General features: G+C 57.4%; 1 protein-coding gene across 1 annotated transcript; it reads right to left on the bottom strand.

The window, feature by feature from the left end:
• Positions 1–1,493: 1,493 nt before the first annotated feature.
• Positions 1,494–22,228, bottom strand: LOC119109313 (endothelin-converting enzyme homolog). Its single transcript, XM_037232920.1, has 6 exons — positions 21,896–22,228; positions 10,419–10,557; positions 8,690–8,854; positions 2,976–3,122; positions 2,334–2,396; positions 1,494–1,609 (listed from the first exon to the last, which is right to left on the bottom strand). Exons 1-5 carry the CDS (start codon positions 22,175–22,177, stop codon positions 2,341–2,343), a joined length of 789 nt encoding a protein of 262 aa, XP_037088815.1. The 5' UTR covers positions 22,178–22,228; the 3' UTR covers positions 1,494–1,609; positions 2,334–2,340.
• Positions 22,229–22,783: the final 555 nt, after the last annotated feature.

The raw sequence follows: 22,783 nt of genomic DNA, 5'->3' as shown, positions 1-22,783 counted from the left end.
AGGGTGTATTCCAATAGTAAATGGGTCAGTATTGCCCACGGCAGACCACGAGTGATGAGTGTTGTATAGTTTAATAGAGCATAATTTGCAGTTTCCATTCTTAGAGGCACTCAAAGTGCCTGCAAACGAAAATCTTGTGTCTTTGCACGCACAGTTGTTGTCACGAAAGCTACGAAGATGGAAACAAAAAACGAGCCGTGATGCCAACACGCCTGGCAAAGGTTAATGACGTCACGTAGAATAGAACATTCTTGACGCACTGCAAATACATCCAGTTTCCCCAAGTCGACCGAGGAGGCTCAACCCGAGTCGATCAACCCACGTTAGTCTCAAATGCTGATTTCTACACGAATTGGACCAACTTTGCTTCAATGTTTCGAGAACATAGCAGCACGTTTATCTTAAATCCATCGTTTGATTTTGTTATTTCCAGGCAGTAAGGGAAGGACAAAGCAGAAAGTGGGAAATCCTTTGCATGCAAACCAGGTTTCTCCCATTTTCCTTTAATGCTTGTATTGCTTGGAATTCATGAGCGTATTATTTTAGGCTGAAGGGTTTGCAACTGAGCTGACAGGGCGCGGTTCCACAAGTACGGGGACGGGAGGGTTAAGTCGGCAAGCTTGCGGTTGGGCTCAAGAACGTCAACTGAAAACGGTCCTACGATCCCGTCACACCCATTCCAGGGACATTGGTGTGTGTGGGGACCTGCGGAGTCCGCGGTGTCATCTACCATTACAAGCGTGCGGGGTGCCAACGAGAAAACCAACAGCGCATGCGCTGAGGGAGCGGAGGGTGGCGATCTAACTTCTGGTCGACCTCAAGGCTAGTGCTCGACGCACTGCGAAAACGGCCAACAATAGTGGATACTGCAACAGTGGATGCAATTACCTTAAATGACGCAAAAACACCAGCTACACAAAATCAACGTTCCAGCAACAACACGAACCCATCAATAGTCGTGCACCCATTGTGCAAGCAAATGGATTTTCTGGTAATTACGGAGCCAATTCGCGATGCATCTCAATTATTTTCACCAAAAAGTGTTTTGCGACCGTGCGAAGCGCTGAACCTACCACCCTGTTAAAATCGCCACAGCAAAGAACAGCTAGAATCACATATTTGTTCACTGCAAATGCCTTCACAATACCCATATCATGACCATGAAAGACCACTTATTGTGATGGCTACATGATGGCCATCTTCCTTACAGGCAGTGTTCGCCGACGTTAAGACATGTGGTCCAGTGCCCCAACGATCAGCCCACATATATTACCACGTGAAAGGGGTTGGTAAATGGAATAGAAAATGACAGAGCCAAGCGTCGGTGCATGTTTGCGCCACTTCTACGAGGAGAAGACCTACGAACCAAGCTGCCACACGTGACGTCATAGCAAACAGCGGCCTATAGCGTCTATCAGGGGGAGCACGCCGGCGGGCACATCGAGCGATCTAGCGCGGCACACTCGGAAAAAAGAAGTGCTGGCAGGCGAATAGTTACGGTATAGCGGAGTATTTTGTTTCTCAGCGACAGCAGAGACTGCCGGTGGCGCGTGTCCACACAGAGCTTTTTAACGGCCACCTGTCCGAACTCGGAGTAAATGGACCGCAGCTGCAGGCGCAAGAGAACCACAGCGATGTGTCGGCGAACGGACTCAACGGTCTGGCAGACCGACCGGACCGAACCGGACCGGACCGGACCGGACCGGACCGGACCGGACCGGGCCGGGCCGGGCCGGGCCGGGCCGGCCGGCCGACCAGACCAGACCAGACCAGACCAGACCAGACCAGACCAGACCAGACCAGACCAGACCAGACCAGACCAGACCAGACCAGATCAGATCAGATCAGACCAGATCAGATCAATCAGATCAGATCGACCAGACCAGACCAAACAGACAGGTCTGGCGGATCAAGACGCAAAGCAGCTGTCGGCACTTCAGAACACATGCGCACATCACGGTTCCGCAATCTAGTGTTGAAATGTTGCTTCCGGGAATATAAGAAATCAAATACTTTCTGGAAGAACAGTAAAAAAAGTCCTTACAAACGGCGCACCTGCAACACCACTGATTTTTAACGCCAGCTTAACTAATTCACAACAAATGACAGTACTTTGTGTGGCCATCCGCGTAACACGTTACGCCTGGGGAGAGGGAAGACTGGACAACAGCAAGCCCCACTGGGCACAGCACCGAGCCACGCGTGATACTGCCAGCTCCCGGCTACCCCCAGCACCGTCAACCGCCAGCCCAGCGTCAGCGTCAGTCGGCCTTGACCCCGTGCTGCTCTGTACAGTGGGCGTAACGGCGGCCGGCCGCATCCACCGCACGCACCTGGTCGTCATGAGCCCGGAAGTAGTAGCCCCGCTCCGGCAGGCCCACACCTCCAGACGCGATCTGAAGCAGTCGGGCGCAATGTCAGTGGTGCGAACATCTGTTCTTCGTCGTGCCGTTCTTCAGACAAAACACTGAGCGGTCATTGAAGTGCTTACGTGTTAATCCATTCCAAACCGCGTTTAGTAAGCCAAGTACACGCGTTACTTTGACCACGGATGCTAGACAACATTCTCCAAAAGCATTGCTTTTAGAAGAACATCAATCTGCTCTTGTCCTTCGCTTGCATGTGTAATTGGCACAATGGAGAGTTTCAGTAACATTTACTCACGTCCGAGTTATTAGTACCACTATATTGGCAAGATTACAACCTTGTTAGGGACGAATAATTGAGCTAGACCTAACTTGGCCGCTGGACGTCGACGTCAATGCTTGAGCCTTATTAGGGACGAATAATTGAGCTAGACCTAACTTGGCCACTAGACGTCGACGTCAATGCCTGAGCCAAGATACCAATATATGGTCATGCTCAGTACGTAAGCCTGACACGATCTGACACATTTCCCTTTCACCGTGTGATGTCCGTTTCATATACGCATGACGTTGCCGCTCCCCGCCGGGCCCAACGCGTCAGTTTCGTACCTGAATGATGTTGCCGCCCCCGTCCGGGTGCGGCACGACGTCGGCGCGGAAGAAGACAGTCGATGTTATGCTCCGCCTGCAGCACGCGCACCACGGCCAGCGGGTTCCACACCTGCCTCTCGAACGAGCCGACGGCGTCGAACCCACCTGCAGTAGCACACCGCCCCGCGCGGCCGGTCAGCCACCGCCGCGGAGGCCGACCAGAGGCGATGACGCAACCCCGGCCGCAGCACAATCCTCGGCGGCAAAGCGACTCTTTGGCTGCTCGGCGCTAATCGCCGTGCGATAGACGAGATGGGTGAGTGTAGCACACGGCGGTCGGTGCGGATTTGCGGCGCAGCGGTGCGACGCCGCGCGAGCGGGCGGGGAGTTCGGCCGCGGAATCGAATCAATCGCAATCGAAGCCAAGGTTGCGAGGCAAACGGCGCGTCACTCACTCAGCCACCGGGACGTGAGGCAGGCGAAATCAATTGCAGCATTAGGCCACAATTGGTTCGAGGACAGGGGAAGTGCGTAGCTCCGCACGCGCGCGAGCAATTGGCCCAGCTTCCCCGCGGCTCCATGGCATGACAAGGTCGGCCCATGACTCGGACCAGACGTCTGGGATGTGATCTCTCCAGCTAGCGCAAGGTTATGTCACTCGCACCATTTACACCGTCCGAAACAAGACGAAATAATGCATCCTATTTCTTTAACGTCAAATGCGCCACACCGTACACGCGTCAGTGAGCTGACGGATGTGTTTAGCTGCGAATGCGAGGGTGGCGTGTGTTAGCGCGACACCAGATGTTGAAAACAGGCAATAAACCTGTTCTGATAACGGTACATCAGCGACAGGCTGAGCCCAGACAAACAGAGCAGGTCGACAGTCCACACCAAGGTCCGCCATCGGACGCGTTGCCCGCGTGCTCGCGCGTTGCGTCGCGGCCTGGCGGCTGCCGCCAGCTGCGAGCGTCGCAGCTGCCGCCGGCTGCAAGCACCGCAGCCGCCACAGAGTTCCGTTGTCGCACCACCCAAACCCGTCGCTATTTGCGTCGGGACCTTGGTGCCGCCCGGTACACCCGCGGACCGAGCTGAGCAGAGCGGCCGGTGGGACGCGCCAAACACCCGGTGGAATGTGCGCGGCTGGGAGCGCGGCCCTGTCCGCGCGCCGCCCAGCGACGCCAGCCAGCGCGCGGGTGATGCGGTGCACACCACCGGGCGCGGCGCGAAGCTGTGCGACCGTGACATCGGGGGTCACGAGCCCACAAACCGCCCGCGGTATCAACATTGGTGCGCATTACGCCAGGGAACTAATGGAGTATATATAACGGGTAGTCTAGAGAAGACACGCCAAACTATAGCACCGTATCACAATTTACTTTCATGAATGGCCAAGCGACTTTGCAATGTCTTCCTCTGAACAGCGATCGCGCTCGAGTGCCCCGACTTCCGCGGCTCAGCCAGAGCTTACGTCAACAGGAGGCGGAGCGGAACCGCAACGGTCGCGCTCGTCGAAGCGCGCGGGCCGCAGTGACAGCGGGAATCCCTCCCGCACAAAAGCGGCCCGAGCGGCGGCCGGCACGGACGCGGGAGATGGATGGCATAGCGCAAGGGGGAGCGTGACGCTTGGGCCTGAGGAGGAGCCGCCCGCCACGACACTGGCCAGTTGGGCAGGGCTAACTAACCATCGGCGAACATGACCCGGTGCAGACACGCCAGGTCTCACAGTCTGGTTGGGTCATAAGCCGGCTAAAACTATGTCTGTCCGTCAGCTCCACCCCGGGTAATTCCGAACCTAGCTGATCAAGGCTCATAGGATTGGAAGATAATGTGACTGCGTGATGGGATTGCACAGAAACTCAGCCGCGTGTCTAAGGACTCCAACCGGACTGGATAATACATAGGGCTGGAATAATAGGGAATAAAAAGGGCTGTTCGGCCGTGAACTGCGAACTGGGCCCACTAATCTGACCGAGCCTTCGCCCCACGAAGCAAATCAGTGAGTGGAGATGCTCGCAAGGAACCAGACCGCCGTCGCCAGACGCACTGATGGCGGACCACCAGCTGACCGGCTGGCGCCGACGGCGACCCAGCCCGGCCGGCGTCGGTGACCTTTGCGGGCCGGACAGGCGGGTCATGTCCAGCTCGGCGCGCGTGAGGCGTCTCCGCAAATCAGCCCGCAACAGCTGACCGCGTCCGCCCAGGAGTGTACCCACCGGCGGCTAGCTAAGCACTAATAGCTGAGGCATGCCGCGCCTGAAGAGCTTCCCGGCATGCCAGCCCAGCCAGCCCGACAGAGAGTCAGGCAATGGCGTGGGAGGTCAGGGGTGAGGCACTGAATGGCCACGTCACTGCCCTACCAAAGGTAGCTTCGGGAGCGTTGCCAGGAAGAAGGGGCTGAGGAAACGTCCGCCCCTTGTTCCTCGGGCGCTCGACCCGCTGGGCAATCCGTAAGGTGGCACCAGGGTCCCATTCAGACGCCCAAAACGAGCTCATATTTACATCTTATTGATGCCTACCTCTCTTTGAACAATTGAAATCCGACAGTGATGCCTTTTTAAAAGGGTCTTGGAAGTTTCCAGGAGCGTTCAGCACCTCTATATCAGCCGGAATGTCATTACTGAAAAACTGGGTCCATGTGTAAAATTGGGATAAGCCCGATGCCAAAAAGCTAATTTGGGTGGTCCTTAACAAAACCATGGAGGCGATCTAAGGTTGCAGAACTTTTTAAAAAGACTGCTTCTCCCCTCACACTTCAGCTGCTAGCCAAGGTGGCCTAGCGCGCAATGGCATAACCATTATTTAAATATATGAAGCTAGGAATCTTCAAATGAGTCATTTGAGGCGTCATCAAAACATTCAAGCTCTCGATTTCGTTGACCGGATGGGAGCGTTTTTGCACAATGCCCGACGACAATCCTTGTCCATCGAAGCTCGAGGTATTTGCCAGCATTGTTCCCTGGTCAAAACACCTTGTTGACCTTGACGTGGCGGAAGAAGGGACGCGCACCTAACGTCAATTAACTATTCCAAGCCGCAATCTGACACCTCGTTTTAACCGAACGGGTAATTGCGCATGCAAACAGAACACCCGACCGGACGATCCGGGCGTTCAGCTTCTCGCGAATCTCAAATGTCATCCGATCCGAACCGCGAGAACTGGATGTTTCTATACTAATCCACATGAATTAAGCATGTGTTCGTTACATGGCGGAGAATAAGGCATGCGTGAACAGTATGCCCACTGGCAATGGCGTTCGTAGACAGTCTTTATTTCGTTCCCTTTCGTTCAGACCGGTAAATTTCTTAATGCCTCTTAATCCCGTGATACGCGATCTGTCATGATAAATGACAAACATATGACGCCCATTTAATACGGTAATTTAAGCCATTCGAAACAATAGCCTAGTGTGTCACCATATTGCACCCCACGAAGTGTAATTATTCGATGTCAGAGCGCTTCTGCTTTACCGAACCGCACGGCAGCTGCTATAGTGCTGACACTCGATGTCAAAGCGCTCCTGCTTTACCGAACCGCACGGTAGCTGCTATGGCTCTGGCCATGTGTGTCCCTTCGTAAGATCAAGATGTACAAGCCTTCTTATAAGCTAGCTATTACGCGCGCCACTGTCTGATTATCCTTCATCAGTTAATCTCAGCAGTAATAAGAGTCCTGTCCTGACCAGCACGCCCTCCGCCTAAACCTCAAGGCGCTCTGCCGAACTTTTGCACGATTTCTTCAATTGCGTGACTACGACGGCGCGGTTCGCATGGAGACCATTCTGACCCACGCTACATTTTCCCATTTGGCCCATTTTCATGTGAGCACAGCGAGCACACTGCCCCTGTGCTTTCCCTCACCCCAACTCCGGTCATGCCCACGGTGACCATCCGGCGCGCGGCGGCGGTGCTCGTCACCTCCTCAAACCGGACCGAACCGCCGCCGACCACGGCACGCGTCCGACGTGTGCCGCTCCGCCGCCGCCGCCGAGCACGGCACCACGCACGCCCCTCCCGGCGTGCTGGCGCGCGCCACCACGCCGGCCAGCACCGGTGTCAAATGAGGGACGACAGCGCAGATAAACACGAGTCGCGGCAACGCGCGCCTGCCCTGCGGCCGCATTGTGGGGCGCCATCCATCAGCCAGGAGCGGCTCCGGTGTCGGCGGCAGGTGTGCTCAGGCCGGGATGGGACAGAACGGCGCCGGACGAGACGGGACGGGACGAGACGGTAGCATTCAAAGTGTGTTTAGAATGTGCGTGCATGCGTAATGGGTGTGAAGAGTTCAACAGCCGAGAGCAATTAAACATGTGATATCGGTGGTGTGTATAATTATCTTGGACAAACAGGCATATTTATCGGAGCACATGTGGCTGCTGCTGTCTACGGCTAAGATAGCGGGGAAAGCCATCGCCGCGTAATCCGAAACATGTGTGCATGAATTAATTTAGCCACGTCCGTATACGCGCACAGGCAAAACACCTTGAGAAACGGACGTGTCGGCGCTCGCAAGCACCTGTGGGGCTCTCGTCAACAAAGTAAGGTCTTTCCGACCTCACGGGAGAGCCATGTCCACTTGCCGAGTGCCCCGGCAAGTGGACATATAGGGTTCTCGGCAACAACGTGCGGTCCCTGGACAGCGTAATGATCTCTGAAGCCTCCCCCAACCACCACTCTCTCAATCAGCGAAGATTGTGTTTTTTGTTCAAGGACCTCCTATTTTCGCAAAGGGCCCTTCAACAACGAAACGACGAATGCGAAACGGATGGGACGGGAGGGACTGGTTAGACAAGCAGGCTTGGGTGGGATCAGGCAGTCAGGGCGGGCGGTACAGGCGGGACAGGTGGAAAGGGCAGGAAAGGTTAGGACGGGACAGGCCGTGCAGTGTCAAACCAGACAGTCCGAACATGACGGGAATGGTAAACCAGACATGTGGGACAGGGTGGGACCGGGTGGGACAGAACGGACGATATGGACCGGAGAACGGGTGAGGACGGTGGCAGGCCGGGACAAGTCGGGACAGTAGCGGACGGGACAAGAGGTCGTGACCGGACCCGACCCGACCCGATCCGATCCGACCCGACCCGACTGGAGGTGGGCACGTGGTCAGCCGGTCAGGCTGGGACGGTCCACGACAGCCACGGCCACGCAGACCTCATTCCATGGTCGGCACCGGCCATAGAAGCCCATAATGCGATGATGCGCTGGCCACTGGGAACAGATAGCACGCTGTGTATGGACTTTCGGGGCACACCCCATCTCTGTACGCTGGCCACTTGTTATGCAATGCACTTTGCTCGGCCTGCTTTTCAAACTACGCGGCATCGAAGGGCGGACGGTACCCATGTACCGTTACGGAAAGCACATATTTAAGCACTCTGCACATGCAGCCGCGCAGCATCTTAATGACGTGAGCCTTATTGCTACGAGCTGTGCACAATCACGATAGGTGTCGGTGAAAGTGTGGGCAATATCTGCCAGGTCAGGCCCAGTCAGGTCCGATAAGACTAAGCCGAGTGGGCCGGTCATTGTCGGTGAAAGAAACGATCTGCCGTCACGTCAAACGACAAGTTCTTGGAAACACAGCACAGTGTCTGCCGATTGAACAGAGAAGTGTGATGTGGTTGGCTCGTAGCCTTTCCACCGCCGCATGTCGTCATGCGGCAGCCAGGTCGGACCTGCGGACCTCTGCAAACACCGCGAGCCCTCTGTCGGCAGGCCGGCCGGCTTGCCTAGTTTGTTGATGATGGTGACAAGGCTGGTCTTGAGCACGGACTGGCCCGACTTGGCGGCGCGGCCCATGCAGCCCTGGTAGAAGGCGTCCAGCTTCCACAGGTAGGAGCGCGACGAGTCCACCCGCTGCAGCGTAGACAGGATCCTCTGCAGACGCCGCTCCTCTGCAAAACGAGCCCGCACCTGCGTCGTCACCACGCCGCTCACACACACGCGGCATGTGACAGATGCTCAGCGGGGAGACGTCCTCTGGCTGCGACGCGCGTCGGCTGAGAGGCCCCGCCGGCTCTCGCTCGGCGCCGCGCTGCCCGTGAGACGACGCGCGCCACCTCGGTCCGAGATGGAGATGCGGCGCGCAAGCCATCCATATCTGCCGGGCAGATATAAGAGTACTCCGCGCCGCACGCACGCCCGACGTTAACATCGGAATCCGGCGGACATTCCCCAGGGTGCCCCAACCTGCGACAAGCCATACCCTCAACAGTTATCAGTCCTCGAGATACAAAAAACATATGGTGAACCGATCGGGCCGCGACAGAATGACGGATGTCTGCCGGCCGGGGCGGCAGCCGCCACAGGAGACAGCAGGCCTGGCCAGCCACTCGGGGACGCTGCAGGCAGGACCAGACGGGACTAGGACCCATGTGGGCGTGTTCTCACTTATCACAGCTGACAGACGGGACTGGGACCCATGTGGGCGTGTTCTCACTTATCACAGCTGACGGTGTCGGGTGAGTGGGACGGGACGGGATGGGATGGGATGGGATGGGATGGGATGGGATGGGATGGGATGGGATGGGATGGAACGCGACGAGACGAGACGAGACGAGACGAGACGGGACGGGACGGGACGGGACGGGATGGATGGGATGGGATGGGATGGGATGGGATGGGATGGGATGGGATGGGATGGGATCAGGCCGAATCGGACCGGATCGGGCCAGGTCAGGTCAGGTTATCTCCGTCTCATACGTTCAAGACCGTCTGAAGAAGTGGGCGAGGCCATTACCGATTTTGAAGTTCATCTACACATGCTGTCACAATCAATGTTAAACGCTCTTGAAAAGTGTGGGCGATGACCCACTGTCCCTCTTGTCCCTACCCCTTACTCGGATCAGATCAGGCCGCCCCAACCCGCCAGCTGACCCGGCTAAGCCCCCTGCGGCCGCCCGGACGTGGGAGGCCGGCGCCTCCTCCCGCCGCCCCAACACGTCATCCCTGGCCGACGGACGCGGTGTGCTGCAGCCGCCGCGTCCGGGCGGACACGCTGCGCCGCGGAAACACGAACCGGCGGCCCGGCAGCCGCGGGCGGGGACGAAGTGCACGCGCCCGGGGTGATGAGCCGCGGACGACACGGTCAGCGCTTTCCGGAAACGTCTGCGACGTGCTGCTTCCAGTCACGAGCACGTGGCCAGCGAGCACCGGAAGACGGGCTGGTCGGAGATCACCGCAGAGTCGCCCCCATGACAGAGTGTTGTAAACAAGAGACGCAGTTGTAAAAAAAAATGGATCAACTGCGGCGATTGCAACAACGTCAACGTTAAACCAGTGCATCCAACAGCTTCGTGGCTTTAATTGCCACCCAACGGGGCCCTTCATGCCCACACCATTCGACACAAGCGGGCCACACGAAAACAGAAGAAGGCATGGCAACTGGATGCCATCCGCATTGTCTCGACGCCAGCCGCTGCTGGCCCCGTGACAGAGCCGCGGGCCGCGCCGGCTCACCCGAGTAGAGCAGCTGGTCGGTGACGCCCCACTGGCTGCTCGTCTCCGGGATCGGGTTGTCGCGCAGCCAGCTGGAGCACGTGTGCTGCCAGAGCGAGTCGCAGGCCGTGTCGTCGCCGCCGGCCAGGCTGGAGCGCAGCTGCCGGAGGAGCGGGCCGCGCGTCAGGGCGCCGGCGCCGGTCGGAGACGCCGGGCTTCGAGCTCATACGGCACACGGCAGGGTCAACAGCGCGTACGCGCACGTTTAAGTGCCGCGCTCGCAGTGAAACATTCTCGTGAGAGATGACGACGTTGATTGGGGCTTGAGGGCGCGCCGGCGCACGGGGTCCTTTTGCGCCCAATCCTCACAAGAGAGCACGCAGCTCATTTTGTATCACCGAACAAATAAGTGAAACTTTTTGCGAAATAGATGGGAGGCGCATTGGGCCGGCTCCCCCCCACACGCATCCATACGCGTCATGTTCTAGTTCACCCTTGTCAGCTTCGCCACTTTCCCCATCGGAGATATGCGGCGGTGGGGTTAGCACGATCGCCCCGTGATCTCACATGCTACGCGGTAGAAACGGAGTGAAACCAAATCAGACGGTGGCCACCCAAGTGCTGCGCGACATTCACGTAGTAATGCCCCGTATTGCTCACAGCTGACCTGTCTGGTTGGTGTTCAATTGCATTACCACTCGCACACCTCTGCCACTCTCGTTCATGACAACGGGGTTCCGAAATAGGCCGCGTAAGACACAGAATTGTATCATCTGTGGCCTTAATTCCGGTTGACCTGAGGACAATTCTCAGGCACTGATGAACATCATGATGTAACAGCTCCACACCGTCAGAACTGGACACAGTCCTGCAACACGCAGAGCTAAAAATGCATGGCACGCCCGCGCCCTCCTGTTCGATTAGTTCGTTCATTCGGTCATTCAGTTGACTAATTTATTGAGTACATCATCCCATTCATTCGACAGACTCTTCATCGCACATTGTCGCCATGATGCCACCTTTCTGCGATCTGATGTATTGGGGGCTAAAAACTTACAAGTTAAGTGCAATCAGGAGTACAAATGCAAGGAAGCTCAGGCAGCCAACATGTTGTAGTGCGCAGAGCAGCCCGGGATATGCTTTCGGCGAAACCGCGTAGTAGAGGCACTGGATGGCAAAGGTCCCATCAGAAATTAGGTCCGGGCTGGGTCGGGTCGGGTCGGGTCGGTCGGATCAGGTCAGGTCAGGTCAGGTCAGGTCAGGTCAGATCAGATCAGATCAGGTCGGGTCGGGTCAGATCAGGTCAGTTCAGGTCAGGCCAGGTCAGGTCAGGTCAGGTTAATTACCACTGACTTTCCCGACTTCTACATTAAATCTACATTGCCTGCGAGTTCCACCCATGGTTTGGCGACCCATTTCCTAACCCCGTAGGCACATTCACCGCGTGATTTCCGAGCGGGCTCTTACACGAGTTATGACGTCACGAATTCCTGGCAAAGTTGGCACGGCAGCCTGACGTAGCTGATCTTACCAGAAGGCGATAGCGACGTCTCCGTCGGCCTGTCATACCACTGAGACATGATGATTCCTGCGACGGTACTCAGAGCTGTGGCCGTTGTGCAAGCATTCCGCAATGTCATCAGTCTGGCTCCGGGGGGCGCCTCCTGTGCTCTGTCATCAGTCTGGCTACGGGGGAGGAGGGGCCTCCTGCGCTGTGTCATCATCAGTCTGGCTCCGAGAGGTGCCTCCTGTGCTCTGTCATCAGTCTGACTACGGGGGAGGAGGGGCCTCCTGCCCTGTGTCATCATCAGTCTGGCTCAGAGGGGCGCCTCCGGCGCTGTGCCACCATCATGTAGCTCTACATGTTCGCTCAGTCAGCTCATAGTTTAAACGCATTTGCTAGTGTCGTGCAAAGCTTTCACTAAACATCCCGCGAGGGTGGAGCGTGCTTCTTTATAGGCTTTCACCAGTGCAGATTGCGACCCAGATCTCGCCGGCCGAAACATCACTACCCTTGACGGTCCAAACAGAAGACCACCGCGCGATTGGCCTGGCATTCTACATAGTGCAGACGCTTGCTGACGTGCGGTGTACCGTCCGGCACGGCTGTGCGCGCTCCACCCGCTCTCTGGCGAGGGTCAGGGACCTGCCGCAAGGTCAGGTCTGCTAGGCTGGGGCCGTGGATCAGATCGAATCGGATCGGATCGCAATGAGTCAGGTCGGTTCAGGTCAGGTCAGGTCAGGTCGGGCTGAGTTGGGTCGGGTCGGGTCGGGTCGGGTCGGATCGGGTGGTGGGGTGGGGTGGGGTGGGGTAGGGTGGGATGGCGTCAATGCGGGTCGGGACGACAGCCTGCCGCGACCTGACCGCGTTGGGACGGCGTCGGGACCCAGTGCGCGAGACGAACTAATTTTGGCTCACGCGCGGCCACAGCGTGCAACACGAGGCGCGTTCCGCACCCCGGCCGATAGTGCCGTCCGCTGCTGACCGCTACTCTCCACATGCATTGACCTTTCGACGTGGAGCAGTGCGGAAACGGAACGCGATAACAGACACTGCGAATTACGCCGTGCCATTGCTGTCGCCGGACGCTACCGTTGCCGAAAAATTACGGCCGCCGGGCATCAGATCGCGCGAAACGCCGCCTGGCGGCAATTATTTCAAACACTGAGCGTCTAGTGCCCTTCTCGCTAGTAATGCAAAACATAGAGATCGGCGAGCATCCATCAACCCCAAGGTGGAGTTTGTTAAAGGTAGACAACTTCCGGGTGAAAATATCCCAACCCTGGTCAATTCATATTAGAACTCCTTTAGCCATCTACAATTGATTTCAAATAGCATTGGCCAGGCTGTGTAAGTTCCCATTCACCTTCACGCATTACATCAGGGTTTCCAATGCATTTGAGTCTGTTTGGTACCTAAGGAGGAATTTGATGCAAACTTCTCACACGTAGCTTATTGCAAGAATTACTGCACACAAATTTGTACCGCTTACGGCGTTGTCGCTCAGGCAGGGGTTCTGAAAGCAGCACACTTCCTTGATCAAGGGTTTCCGACTAGGGTACGCCGGGCTCACACACCAACGAAGACTTACAGCTCACGCAAAAGGTGGTGCAGATGGTGCAGCATGGTGCTAACGGTATGGTACTACCGGAGCGTCTCTACCGAAACACTCTGGACAAGCGCGAGTAAACCCTTTTGGAAAACAAGTACCGAGGAGAGCTGTTAGAACAGGGCTTAGTATTGTACATGTCATACGTTGACTACACCAAACAGACAACCACGTCTTCGCTTTACCGTACCCAGCGAACAGTATCACCATTCCCAAAACAAACATTAACAGAAGCAAACGTCTCATTTACCGCGTAAAATATTCCAAGCACGCCCGGCCAGGCTGGAATTTCGACCTCGCACGGCGTCCGTTTGGGCGGTTCGATTCGGAGCTCGTGACCTGGCACCAAGCCAGGACTATTCACGCCACGCGATCCGCCCGAGGTTGATCAAGGTCATGGGACCAACCACTGAGAACGTGAGGCTGAGGCTGGTCAAGGTCATGGGACCAGCCGCATGAGAACCCGAGGCTGCTCGGTCACGGTCCACATGTGGGCGGCTTCAGCCAGTCATGGCAGGCTTCAGCCAATCAGCCAACGGGAGAGCGGCCGATCCCGGCGAACGCCCCTGAAATTCCTTCCGCTTGGCCCACCTACTTTCTGGAGAAAATAAAAAAATCCTGGGGCTTGAGACAGTGGCAGCCGCCTGGGACGAGACCGGCGCGCGCTGCGCATCCCATGAGTACCACTAGTACCTTCAACATGACGTACCGGACAGTTCATCCTGCGACGTTGCCTATGATTACGCAGAATGTTCAGCCAGCACTTTAAAGGAATCTCTTGGGGACTACCGATAAGTCATTACTGACGTCAATAGTATAAGGCCACGACACCTCCACCAAATTTATCTCAACCATCCGGAATTCTTCCAGTTTGCCACGCACTCGCTCCAACGCCACAATAGTTCTGCAAAGTTTTGGCCTTTACACCTTTCGACCCACGTCTGGTGCAGACGTCTGCAGCAATGTCCACGTCCCTCCGCCAACACCGCGGCGGTCCGCCGAGCCGCCGCCCCTGGCCGGCAGGCACGCACGAGGCGACAGGCACCATCGGGTACTCGTCGGCCGTCTGAATGGGCATCGGCGTGATTGCCTGCGCCGGCCCGCACAGGCGGCGCTAATGCGGGCCGACACGGCAGGCGCGAGCGGGCGCCCGCCAAACGCGCCCGCTCGGCCGTCCCATCGCCGGCGGCCAGCGAGCGGGATTCGCCGCCCACGGTCGTGGATAGATTCGCTACGGCCGGGGCAGCAGCATGTATTGAACGGAGTGCGCCAGGCATTCGCCGCCGTAAAAATGCATAGGGGAAATGGAGTGCGATATTTCTTCCGGTAAGTTTTATGTGCGGAAGTAACGACCTGGCTCACGGATAGTGACGGGCTGTACGGCTTCGGCTGCACTTACTGTAACGTGGTCAGTGGTCACTGCCCAGGATCAGGCAAGTGTTTTGACGTTCGCGGCGTGCCATGAACACAGTGGTCTCTAGAGCCTGGGGTGCAGCGTTTTGGACCCTGATACGGCATTGATGCGTCGTGGGACTGGCAGCGTATTCCGGCACGTCATGCCAAACCAGCCCTCGGTCCATATATATATATATATATATATATATATATATATATATATATATATATATGTATATCATGTAAGTGAGAAAACCCAAACTGAGTCAAGCTAGTATTCTTCGAAATCTGGCTTTGACATCTTGTTTATTCACCCGTACCCTTTGGTGCACTGAAGGTCGTTTTGTGTCCTCGTGCATTTATTACGCAAACATTACCATTGCGAATACGTGAAGGCACACACTTAATGTTTTTACAAATCACTTCGAATTTCAATAACACAATTGGGGCTGCGGAGCATATTTCGACTTTGCAGACGAGCGCAATTCTGCGTTACGCGAGCAAGATTACACTTAAGCAACAACAAGTTAAATTTACATGCATGGATACTTTCCAAATCCATGCTAAAAGCGCAGTTACGGTTAAACCTTTCGTTCAATAGAAAGAAGGCTTATTGGACAAGAACACAAGGTGCGAAACTCAGACCGGCTTCCCATATCTGTCTTTTTTGTAATAGGCGCATCGACTGAGGGTTTGGGGAGTGCCAAATGTCAACTAGCTGCCCACTGTCGACTGATTGTCATTTGTCAACTAGCTGGCAACAAGTTAACGAGCTGCGCAGTGTAAAGGGACAGTGTTATCTGCCCCTGATATCGCACGCTTCCAGGAATAGAAAGGTTTCCTTTACCTTGCGCTTTGTGACAAGGAGCAAGCTCACGCAGTGGCGTATGAGGTACGTACATTCAAACAGCGACACTGATTGATAACACCCCGTAGTGTTATGGCGTTACTGCCTGTACCGTCATGTCGATGGATAAGAAAGTATCAGGGCCCATACACAGCACATAAGGCTACGCTCCTCAAATGTAGTTTGATAACGCGACGTAGTTTATACTAGTCATAACCGGCCCCTGCTGCAATTTTGACGAAACTGTCAACCAAATGCAACAGAAGGTGAAACTGTTGCCGCCGTCCATATCGGCCTCGTCACTATCTGTCCCTGCTAAAGGGACTTACGAAAAGATCACTAAGAACGCACATAAACAACGTCTGTACCATACTATGACCTAACACGTCCTTGCACAAGTCTCCAGCCACGTAGACCTACCGCCCGCCAATGGTATAACTTGCTCTATCCAACCCATACACGCCGAATGACGTGAACCTAATGAAACATCGTCAACAATGCATGGGCTGCGAACACTATCGAGCGTCTACCACCGACAGCCGTAATCGACCAGCTGGCCCATCCTGATGAGCCTCCAAGCAACGGGCAACCTCCGAGAATCACAGGCCTCCACTTGGCAGGACACATCGCTGCGGTGACGGAAACGCGCGCCACTGTGCGGTCACGTGACCGAGAGGCTCGCGGCGCGGGATGCTGATTACCACACACACACTTGGTGACCCGCGGCGGAAAAACGGACAGGGGCCAATTAACCGATCATGGCCCGTCGGTGGACAGAGTTGGTTCGCCGCTCCTTAGACCGGCGGTGACACTGTGCAAGTTTTTATCCCCAGAGCGTTTTTACAACAGAAATTTTGACGACAAACTCTTGCGTCGGTCGAGCACGATCACCCAGGCCATTAACACCACAGCTCGACAATCTGGAATGTAGTCGACGCTTCGGAATTCAGCTGACAATTCGGAAGGCAACATACTCACCACATAAAGCACGCTGAGCATGCGGCGAACACGCCACTGGATCTAAATGAGTTGTCATGGCAGTACACGCCTTACATGCTTGGAAAACGGGTCCTGGGATCATCCTGTCAGAACAGAGGTTTAGAACCAGATGCCCACCCACCTTAGACCCAATGGGTCAAGAGCAACATGCAACATGGACACGCGCGCCTTGAGTTCAATATATTATCTCAGTCGCACGTCGCCGCAATTCGACACCTTTACTAGGATACGGATACGAACAATCGAAAACAGATCCGAAGCACGAAAATCGCATCTTTAACACGGCGAGCTATTACGCCCCCCTATCCTAGAAGATGAGTGCCAGATCCCCCTCTAGGACTGGCTGCCTCAGGGGCGTATTGCGATAGGGGAGGGGGGGGAGGGGAGGGGAGTGGTACCGCGGACAGCTGTCCCTTTATAATTTGTCTATGCATTATTGATGTGCATGTGTGTAAGTGTCGACCATCAAAAACAGACGAAAAATCGTAAAGCTAAATACACTCAAAACTTATGATCGTATAAACATGCAAAAAATTGTCGCGCCTATGGTGTTCTACGATGCTTGCTCCATCGAAAACATCGCTTCTGCCCTCCCCCTCCCTATTGCGGGATCCTGTTATCGCCCCAGGCCGGCCCGCGGTGCATTATTTAACACGTAGCACTGTCGGCGACGCACGCCCCATATCGCTGTCGGAGCCGCTACGCCGCCTCAGCCTGGATGCCCTTCGCCACAGCACGCGCCACCACCGCGCCCGTACACCTACACACCCCTTATCACGAGCGGATCGGAGCGCCGGCCTCGCCCCGCTCCCCCCCCCCCCCCCCCCCCCAGATGCCGCACGTCCACACGTACCGCGTCAATTAGTGTACTAAACGGGGCGGCGGTATGTGACACCGATAGGACGTCCGACGTAAACACGGCCTCGCGTGAGCCGCCAGCCGCTGACACTCGAGGAGAAGCCGGACGCCGGGGCGCCCGTCACCGGGGCTTGCATACGTCACGTGTTTAACGGGGTGCTTTTTACTGCACTGATGTTTCGTCACTGCGTCAAAGTTGCCGTTGTAAATTCGCCCTCCTGCCAGACAGCGACCCTGCGTGTTCGACAGGCAATGACTCAAAACATTCATTGTCGCTGGCCGCGAGAACGCGCCCACGGCCATGTCTTGTTTACACACCAACACAATGGCACGAGGTCCAACACTGCGTGTCCTGTTGCGAGACAGCACGCCTCACCACAGCCATGGCAACGTCCCTTCCCGCCCCCCCCCCCCCCCACACACTCCTCGCTGTTGAACCGGTCCTTATATCGCGCCTAGATACCGCGGGCCGCGATAACGCCAGCCACCGCGCCGCGGGTCACGGCGAGACGACAGCAGGGTCCAGAGCACGCCGGCGCGGGTCACAGAGAGATGACAACAGGGTCGGGTCCAGAGCACGCCGGCGCGGGTCACAGAGAGATGACAACAGGGTCCAGAGCACGCCGGCGCGGGTCACAGAGAGACGACAGGGTCCAGAGCACGCCGGCGCGGGTCACAGAGAGATGACAACAGGGTCCAGAGCACGCCGGCGCGGGTCACAGAGAGATGACAACAGGGTCCAGAGCACGCCGGCGCGGGTCACAGAGAGATGACAACAGGGTCCAGAGCACGCCGGCGCGGGTCACAGAGAGATGACAACAGGGTCCAGAGCACGCCGGCGCGGGTCACAGAGAGATGACAACAGGGTCCAGAGCACGCCGGCGCGGGTCACAGAGAGATGACAACAGGGTCCAGAGCACGCCGGCGCGGGTCACAGAGATGACAACAGGGTCCAGAGCACGCCGGCGCGGGTCACGAGAGATGACAACAGGGTCCAGAGCACGCCGGCGCGGGTCACAGAGAGATGACAACAGGTCCAGAGCACGCCGCGCGGGTCACAGAGAGATCACAGAGAGATGACAACAGGGTCCAGAGCACGCTAGTGCGGCTGCGTCGGAATGTCTCTGACCGTCACGGACCAACGGAGCAGCGGCAGCCGAGGCTCGGTCGACCGCCTGGCCATCGGCGGCGCGTCCGGCGCCGATGTCCCCGCCGTTACCGTCGGAACTCCTCTCCAGAACCGACGCTGCGGACCGACGCGCCGACCTCTACACGCTCCGCGCACGGCCGCCGCTGCCGTCGTGAGCCCGCACGCCTCTTGCAGAGCATGCTCCGATTGCACGGCACGGGTTGCAACGAGGTAAGGAAAATGGCGGGAGAGGTCAGGCGGCCGATAGCGACGATCACTTTCAGACTTGGCACAGCTCCCAACCACTGTGCCAAGAGGGAGCAAGCCTGACTACATCGACGCAAGGTACCGAGGTAACGTCCACAGCCAAGCCTTGTCCCCGGGAGTGCTCAGACGGAACTATTAATTACCTTCAGGCCGTTACAACATGAACCGCCATTGTTCTAGCAGTGTCGGTTCCTTTACAATCCTCTTCCACACCCGCTGCACCGAGGACATCCACACATTTAGAGCCGAACCCATGCGTCAGCCATCGCTTTATGGGTGAGCGCTACGTCCTCCCATTCACACGAAAGGGTCGCTCTCACCGTCCGTCCGCGACGCGCGATGGCAGGCGCTCGGGAAGGAACCACGGGCCAGAATGGCGGGAACAAGGCCGAGTGGCGGGAAAAGGCTAGATGGAGGACTGGCCGAGTGGCGTACCCAACAGAAAAGGTCAGGCCGGGACGAGGCAGTCATCAGCGGACGTGTCATACGCATGTCACGACAAAACTGACGTGATGTAGCACAAATCAGAAGGTGGACAACAATTTTTCCAAAGAATTATTCAACAAATTCTCTTCTCTCTCATCAACATCCACGGACTCCTCTGCTTGCCTTCGACGGGTCCCGAAAATGTCCGCCAGCTTCGTCTCGCGTGCGTCATGCATAGCCAACGGTCGCAGCAAGGCATGACGACAAAACAGTTTCCGTCTTTATCATGCTCCGAAAAATATCCGTGATTCTCCCTCGGCATAGTTGTGTGTGGCAATTCTCCGTATTGGCAGTTCCTAACGCCATTCCTGCAGAATTTTCCAGCACTCCTCAGAATTCTCCGAGATTAGTTACCAGCTGGTTTAGCGATTGGCTGCAGATGATTGACACGCCCTTTGACACAGGTGCTGACCAACATCGAGCACACTGAGTGGTCAACAACAAGCGCGGAATGTGTGAGCTTATACGTGGACTAAGTAGTGAGCATGAAGCGATCGTTCAACTTAAGATTTCCTGACACACCTTCGGAAGATAAGCCTGTCCAAGCACACGCAGAGCACAGCGTAAAATAAATCTGCGCACCTCATGAGCCGTAACGATCCACCATATGGTTGCATGACTACAACGCTCGAAAGAGCCTCATACCCGACGAACCAATGCATGCCGGAGCGCCCACACAACACCGCCAGCACCAGCGCATCGAAATCAGAGAACACCATCCGCGGCTTCGGACCCAACGCTGCTCTCGTCCTCTGCCGCCAGGGCCGGGCGTGGTCGTGTTTTTTTTTGTGTCGCTGGGCGGCTCTAGCCACGTGCTCGCTGCTCTTAAAGGCAACGGCGCGGTTCTAAGAGGTTTCGGCCAACGGAAGCGTGCATGCAGTCTCATAAACGTAAGCAGTCGTACGGAATGACACACTGACCCTAGATACGGATCTTCGAGAGAGCGGTTAGATAGCAGTCGATACAAGTGGCCACAGTTTGCGCACGTAAGCGCTGGCAGCAACGCGCGGCTAGGCACGGGCGTGCTGCTGTCGAACTCGTGGAAACGACAGCAGCTGATTGGCCAACGATGAGCAAATGCACTTTTACGCAGACGTCGCGTAACATGACGCCTGACCTTCTTCCAGAGGACGTGTTTAGCTCAGTGTACTTGGCTGCCTTGCCACGTTCCATCATGCCATTCATGATGTGGTAAGACGAGATACCGTTGGGCTTTTTCGTGTGTGCCTACCCCCTCTTTGTGAGCATTCTCGCTTCCCTCGTGAATATTAACACGTTCCTTCAGAATATCCTCGGTACTATCCCGACCTTCTGCTGTAAATATCCGGGTGCCTGCTATACATATCCGGACTACCTGTCGCGCACGTCCGGGTTCATTCCTCGAGCATATCGCCCCCCCCCCTCCGTCCCGCTGGTCCCGCTCTCTGCTGGTTAGGGCCTCGCAGCCCCGATCCGGGCGGTCCCCATCTCGCCGATCACGATCTCGGCCGCCTCGGCGGGGGTCCGACCGCCTCAGTCGGGCGGGCGCGGCCTTCAGGTGCCGGCCGGTCGCCGGCCCCAGCCGCCGGGTCGGCCGGTGCAGCGAACGGCCGGGCGTGGACGGGGCCGAGCAGCCGGCGCAGACGGGGTGGCAGCCGGGACGCGCGCTCAGCACTGATACGGGTCACCAGGTGGCCTCTGTTTACCTGCTGACCGGCTCGAGGCGTGGGTGGTTTTCGAAAGCACAGGCTGTGCAGACTGCTATCTTGTTGCAGCCTTTTACGGCAGCAAACAACAACGCCGCGCGGACCATCAAAGCAGGCGCGTGGCACCGCGGCCCCCCTCGGCCCGGCAGCAGCCCAACCCGCACCCATCCCGCTTCTCCGCACTCTACATCGTCCACACGTCCCTCGAGGCGTACAAGCCGGGCTCACCCAGCAGGCGCGCGGCGGCCGGCATACCGCCGCGCTGGCCCTGACACCTACCTGGGTCCGGCATGCGACGGCCGGCCACCAAGGATACCGACCCGGCCGCCCGCCCGCCTAACCCGGTGGCGGGGCGCGTGGCCCGGCCGCAGCACCCCGGCGACGCGGCGGCACGGGTGGTAGAGATCGATAGTAAAAAAACTTGGGCGGTTTAGAACGCGTGAAAGATGGGTTGTTCTGCTGTAGTACTGGAACAGCCGACGCACAGGTGATTGCGCGGCTCTGCGTTACTCACGTCATGCCGACACGACTGGATTGCCAGCCACCTGCCTTAAAAGTGCAAACAGTTTGCCAACTTCACACGCCCACAAGCCTGTTGTAGGTCTTCGGGCTTCAACATAACCCCAGGCATGACGCAGCAACGGGAACTACGCTCTTATCGGGTTTCATCAGCTGGTAAGCGGGCCTGCACGCCCGGCAGGCCGGGCAGCAGCGGCGCCTACCTGCGCGGCGGCCCGCAGGCAGTCGGACGTCTCGCAGCGTACGGTCTCGTCCACGGGCGGCGGCGGCGGCCACGAGGCAGCCAACACGATCACTATCATCAGCAGCAACAGCGCCAGCAGGCCCAGCACGGCCAGCGTCAGCATCCAGCGCAGCGGCAGGCCCAGCGAGGCGGCCGCCCAGCGCAGCCGACCAGGCCGCCGCTTGCTCGGCTCAACAGAGTCGTCCAGCATGGTGTCACGCTCGCGCGGCTCGGCGACCGGCTCGCCGTTCTCACCGCCCATCGCGCTGTCGCGGGCCGCACACGTTCCCAGGCCACACTCGCCGCACCCGGTGACTCGCAGTCCCACTGCCGTCAGCGCGCGGCGCCGACCGGCCGACGCGCTGCCAGCGCCGCCGCTCGCGCGGCGGCCGGGCGGCGAACTAGTGGGCGGCCCGCGGATTACGTGCCACGTGATCGCCGCAGGCGCCGCCGCTGATCTCCGAAACGATGGCGACCAGCGGTGTGGCTACGTTGAGGTACTTCCACCCCGACCAACTGACGATGGGTGTCGCTCCTCACGAGCTGAAACTCCTCCGGTAGTGTTGTGACGTCAGCTAGCGGAGTGTCAGGCCGGGCTGGCGGAGTGGCGGCGCGCGTGCCGGCCGGCGTGGCCCCGCCGTGACGTCACCAGGTATCGGGGCGTGCCGGCGCCCGGACCGGTTGTGGGCCGTCCTGACGGGGAACGTGGAGCGGTCATCGCCTTCTCCTGAGCGCGCCGTGCATTCTGTCAGGATTTGCGCTTGGGCACCCGCGGAGCGGTGGGGTCCGGGGACCCCAGTGACAAACTTTACTTATGAGTTCTAACAAGATTACATCGAAATCGATCTGGTCCCAGTAAAACAGTTCC

This window comes from Pollicipes pollicipes, unplaced genomic scaffold, assembly GCF_011947565.3.
Source record: "Pollicipes pollicipes isolate AB1234 unplaced genomic scaffold, Ppol_2.1 Scaffold_7231;HRSCAF=8579_pilon_pilon_pilon, whole genome shotgun sequence".
Lineage (NCBI taxonomy): Eukaryota > Metazoa > Arthropoda > Thecostraca > Pollicipedomorpha > Pollicipedidae > Pollicipes > Pollicipes pollicipes.
This window is presented reverse-complemented; position numbering and strand designations above follow the sequence as displayed.

Bases quoted from the DNA above. Each gene is read 5' to 3' on its own strand.
- LOC119109313 (XM_037232920.1), bottom strand. From the start codon at position 22,177: ATGGGCGGTGAGAACGGCGAGCCGGTCGCCGAGCCGCGCGAGCGTGAC. The intron at 8,855-10,418 runs GTGAGCCGGCGC...CTCGTTTTGCAG, and splicing joins CGACCAGCTGCTCTACTCGG to AGGAGCGGCGTCTGCAGAGG. The intron at 3,123-8,689 runs GCAAGCCGGCCG...GTGCTACTGCAG, and splicing joins CACCATCATCAACAAACTAG to GTGGGTTCGACGCCGTCGGC.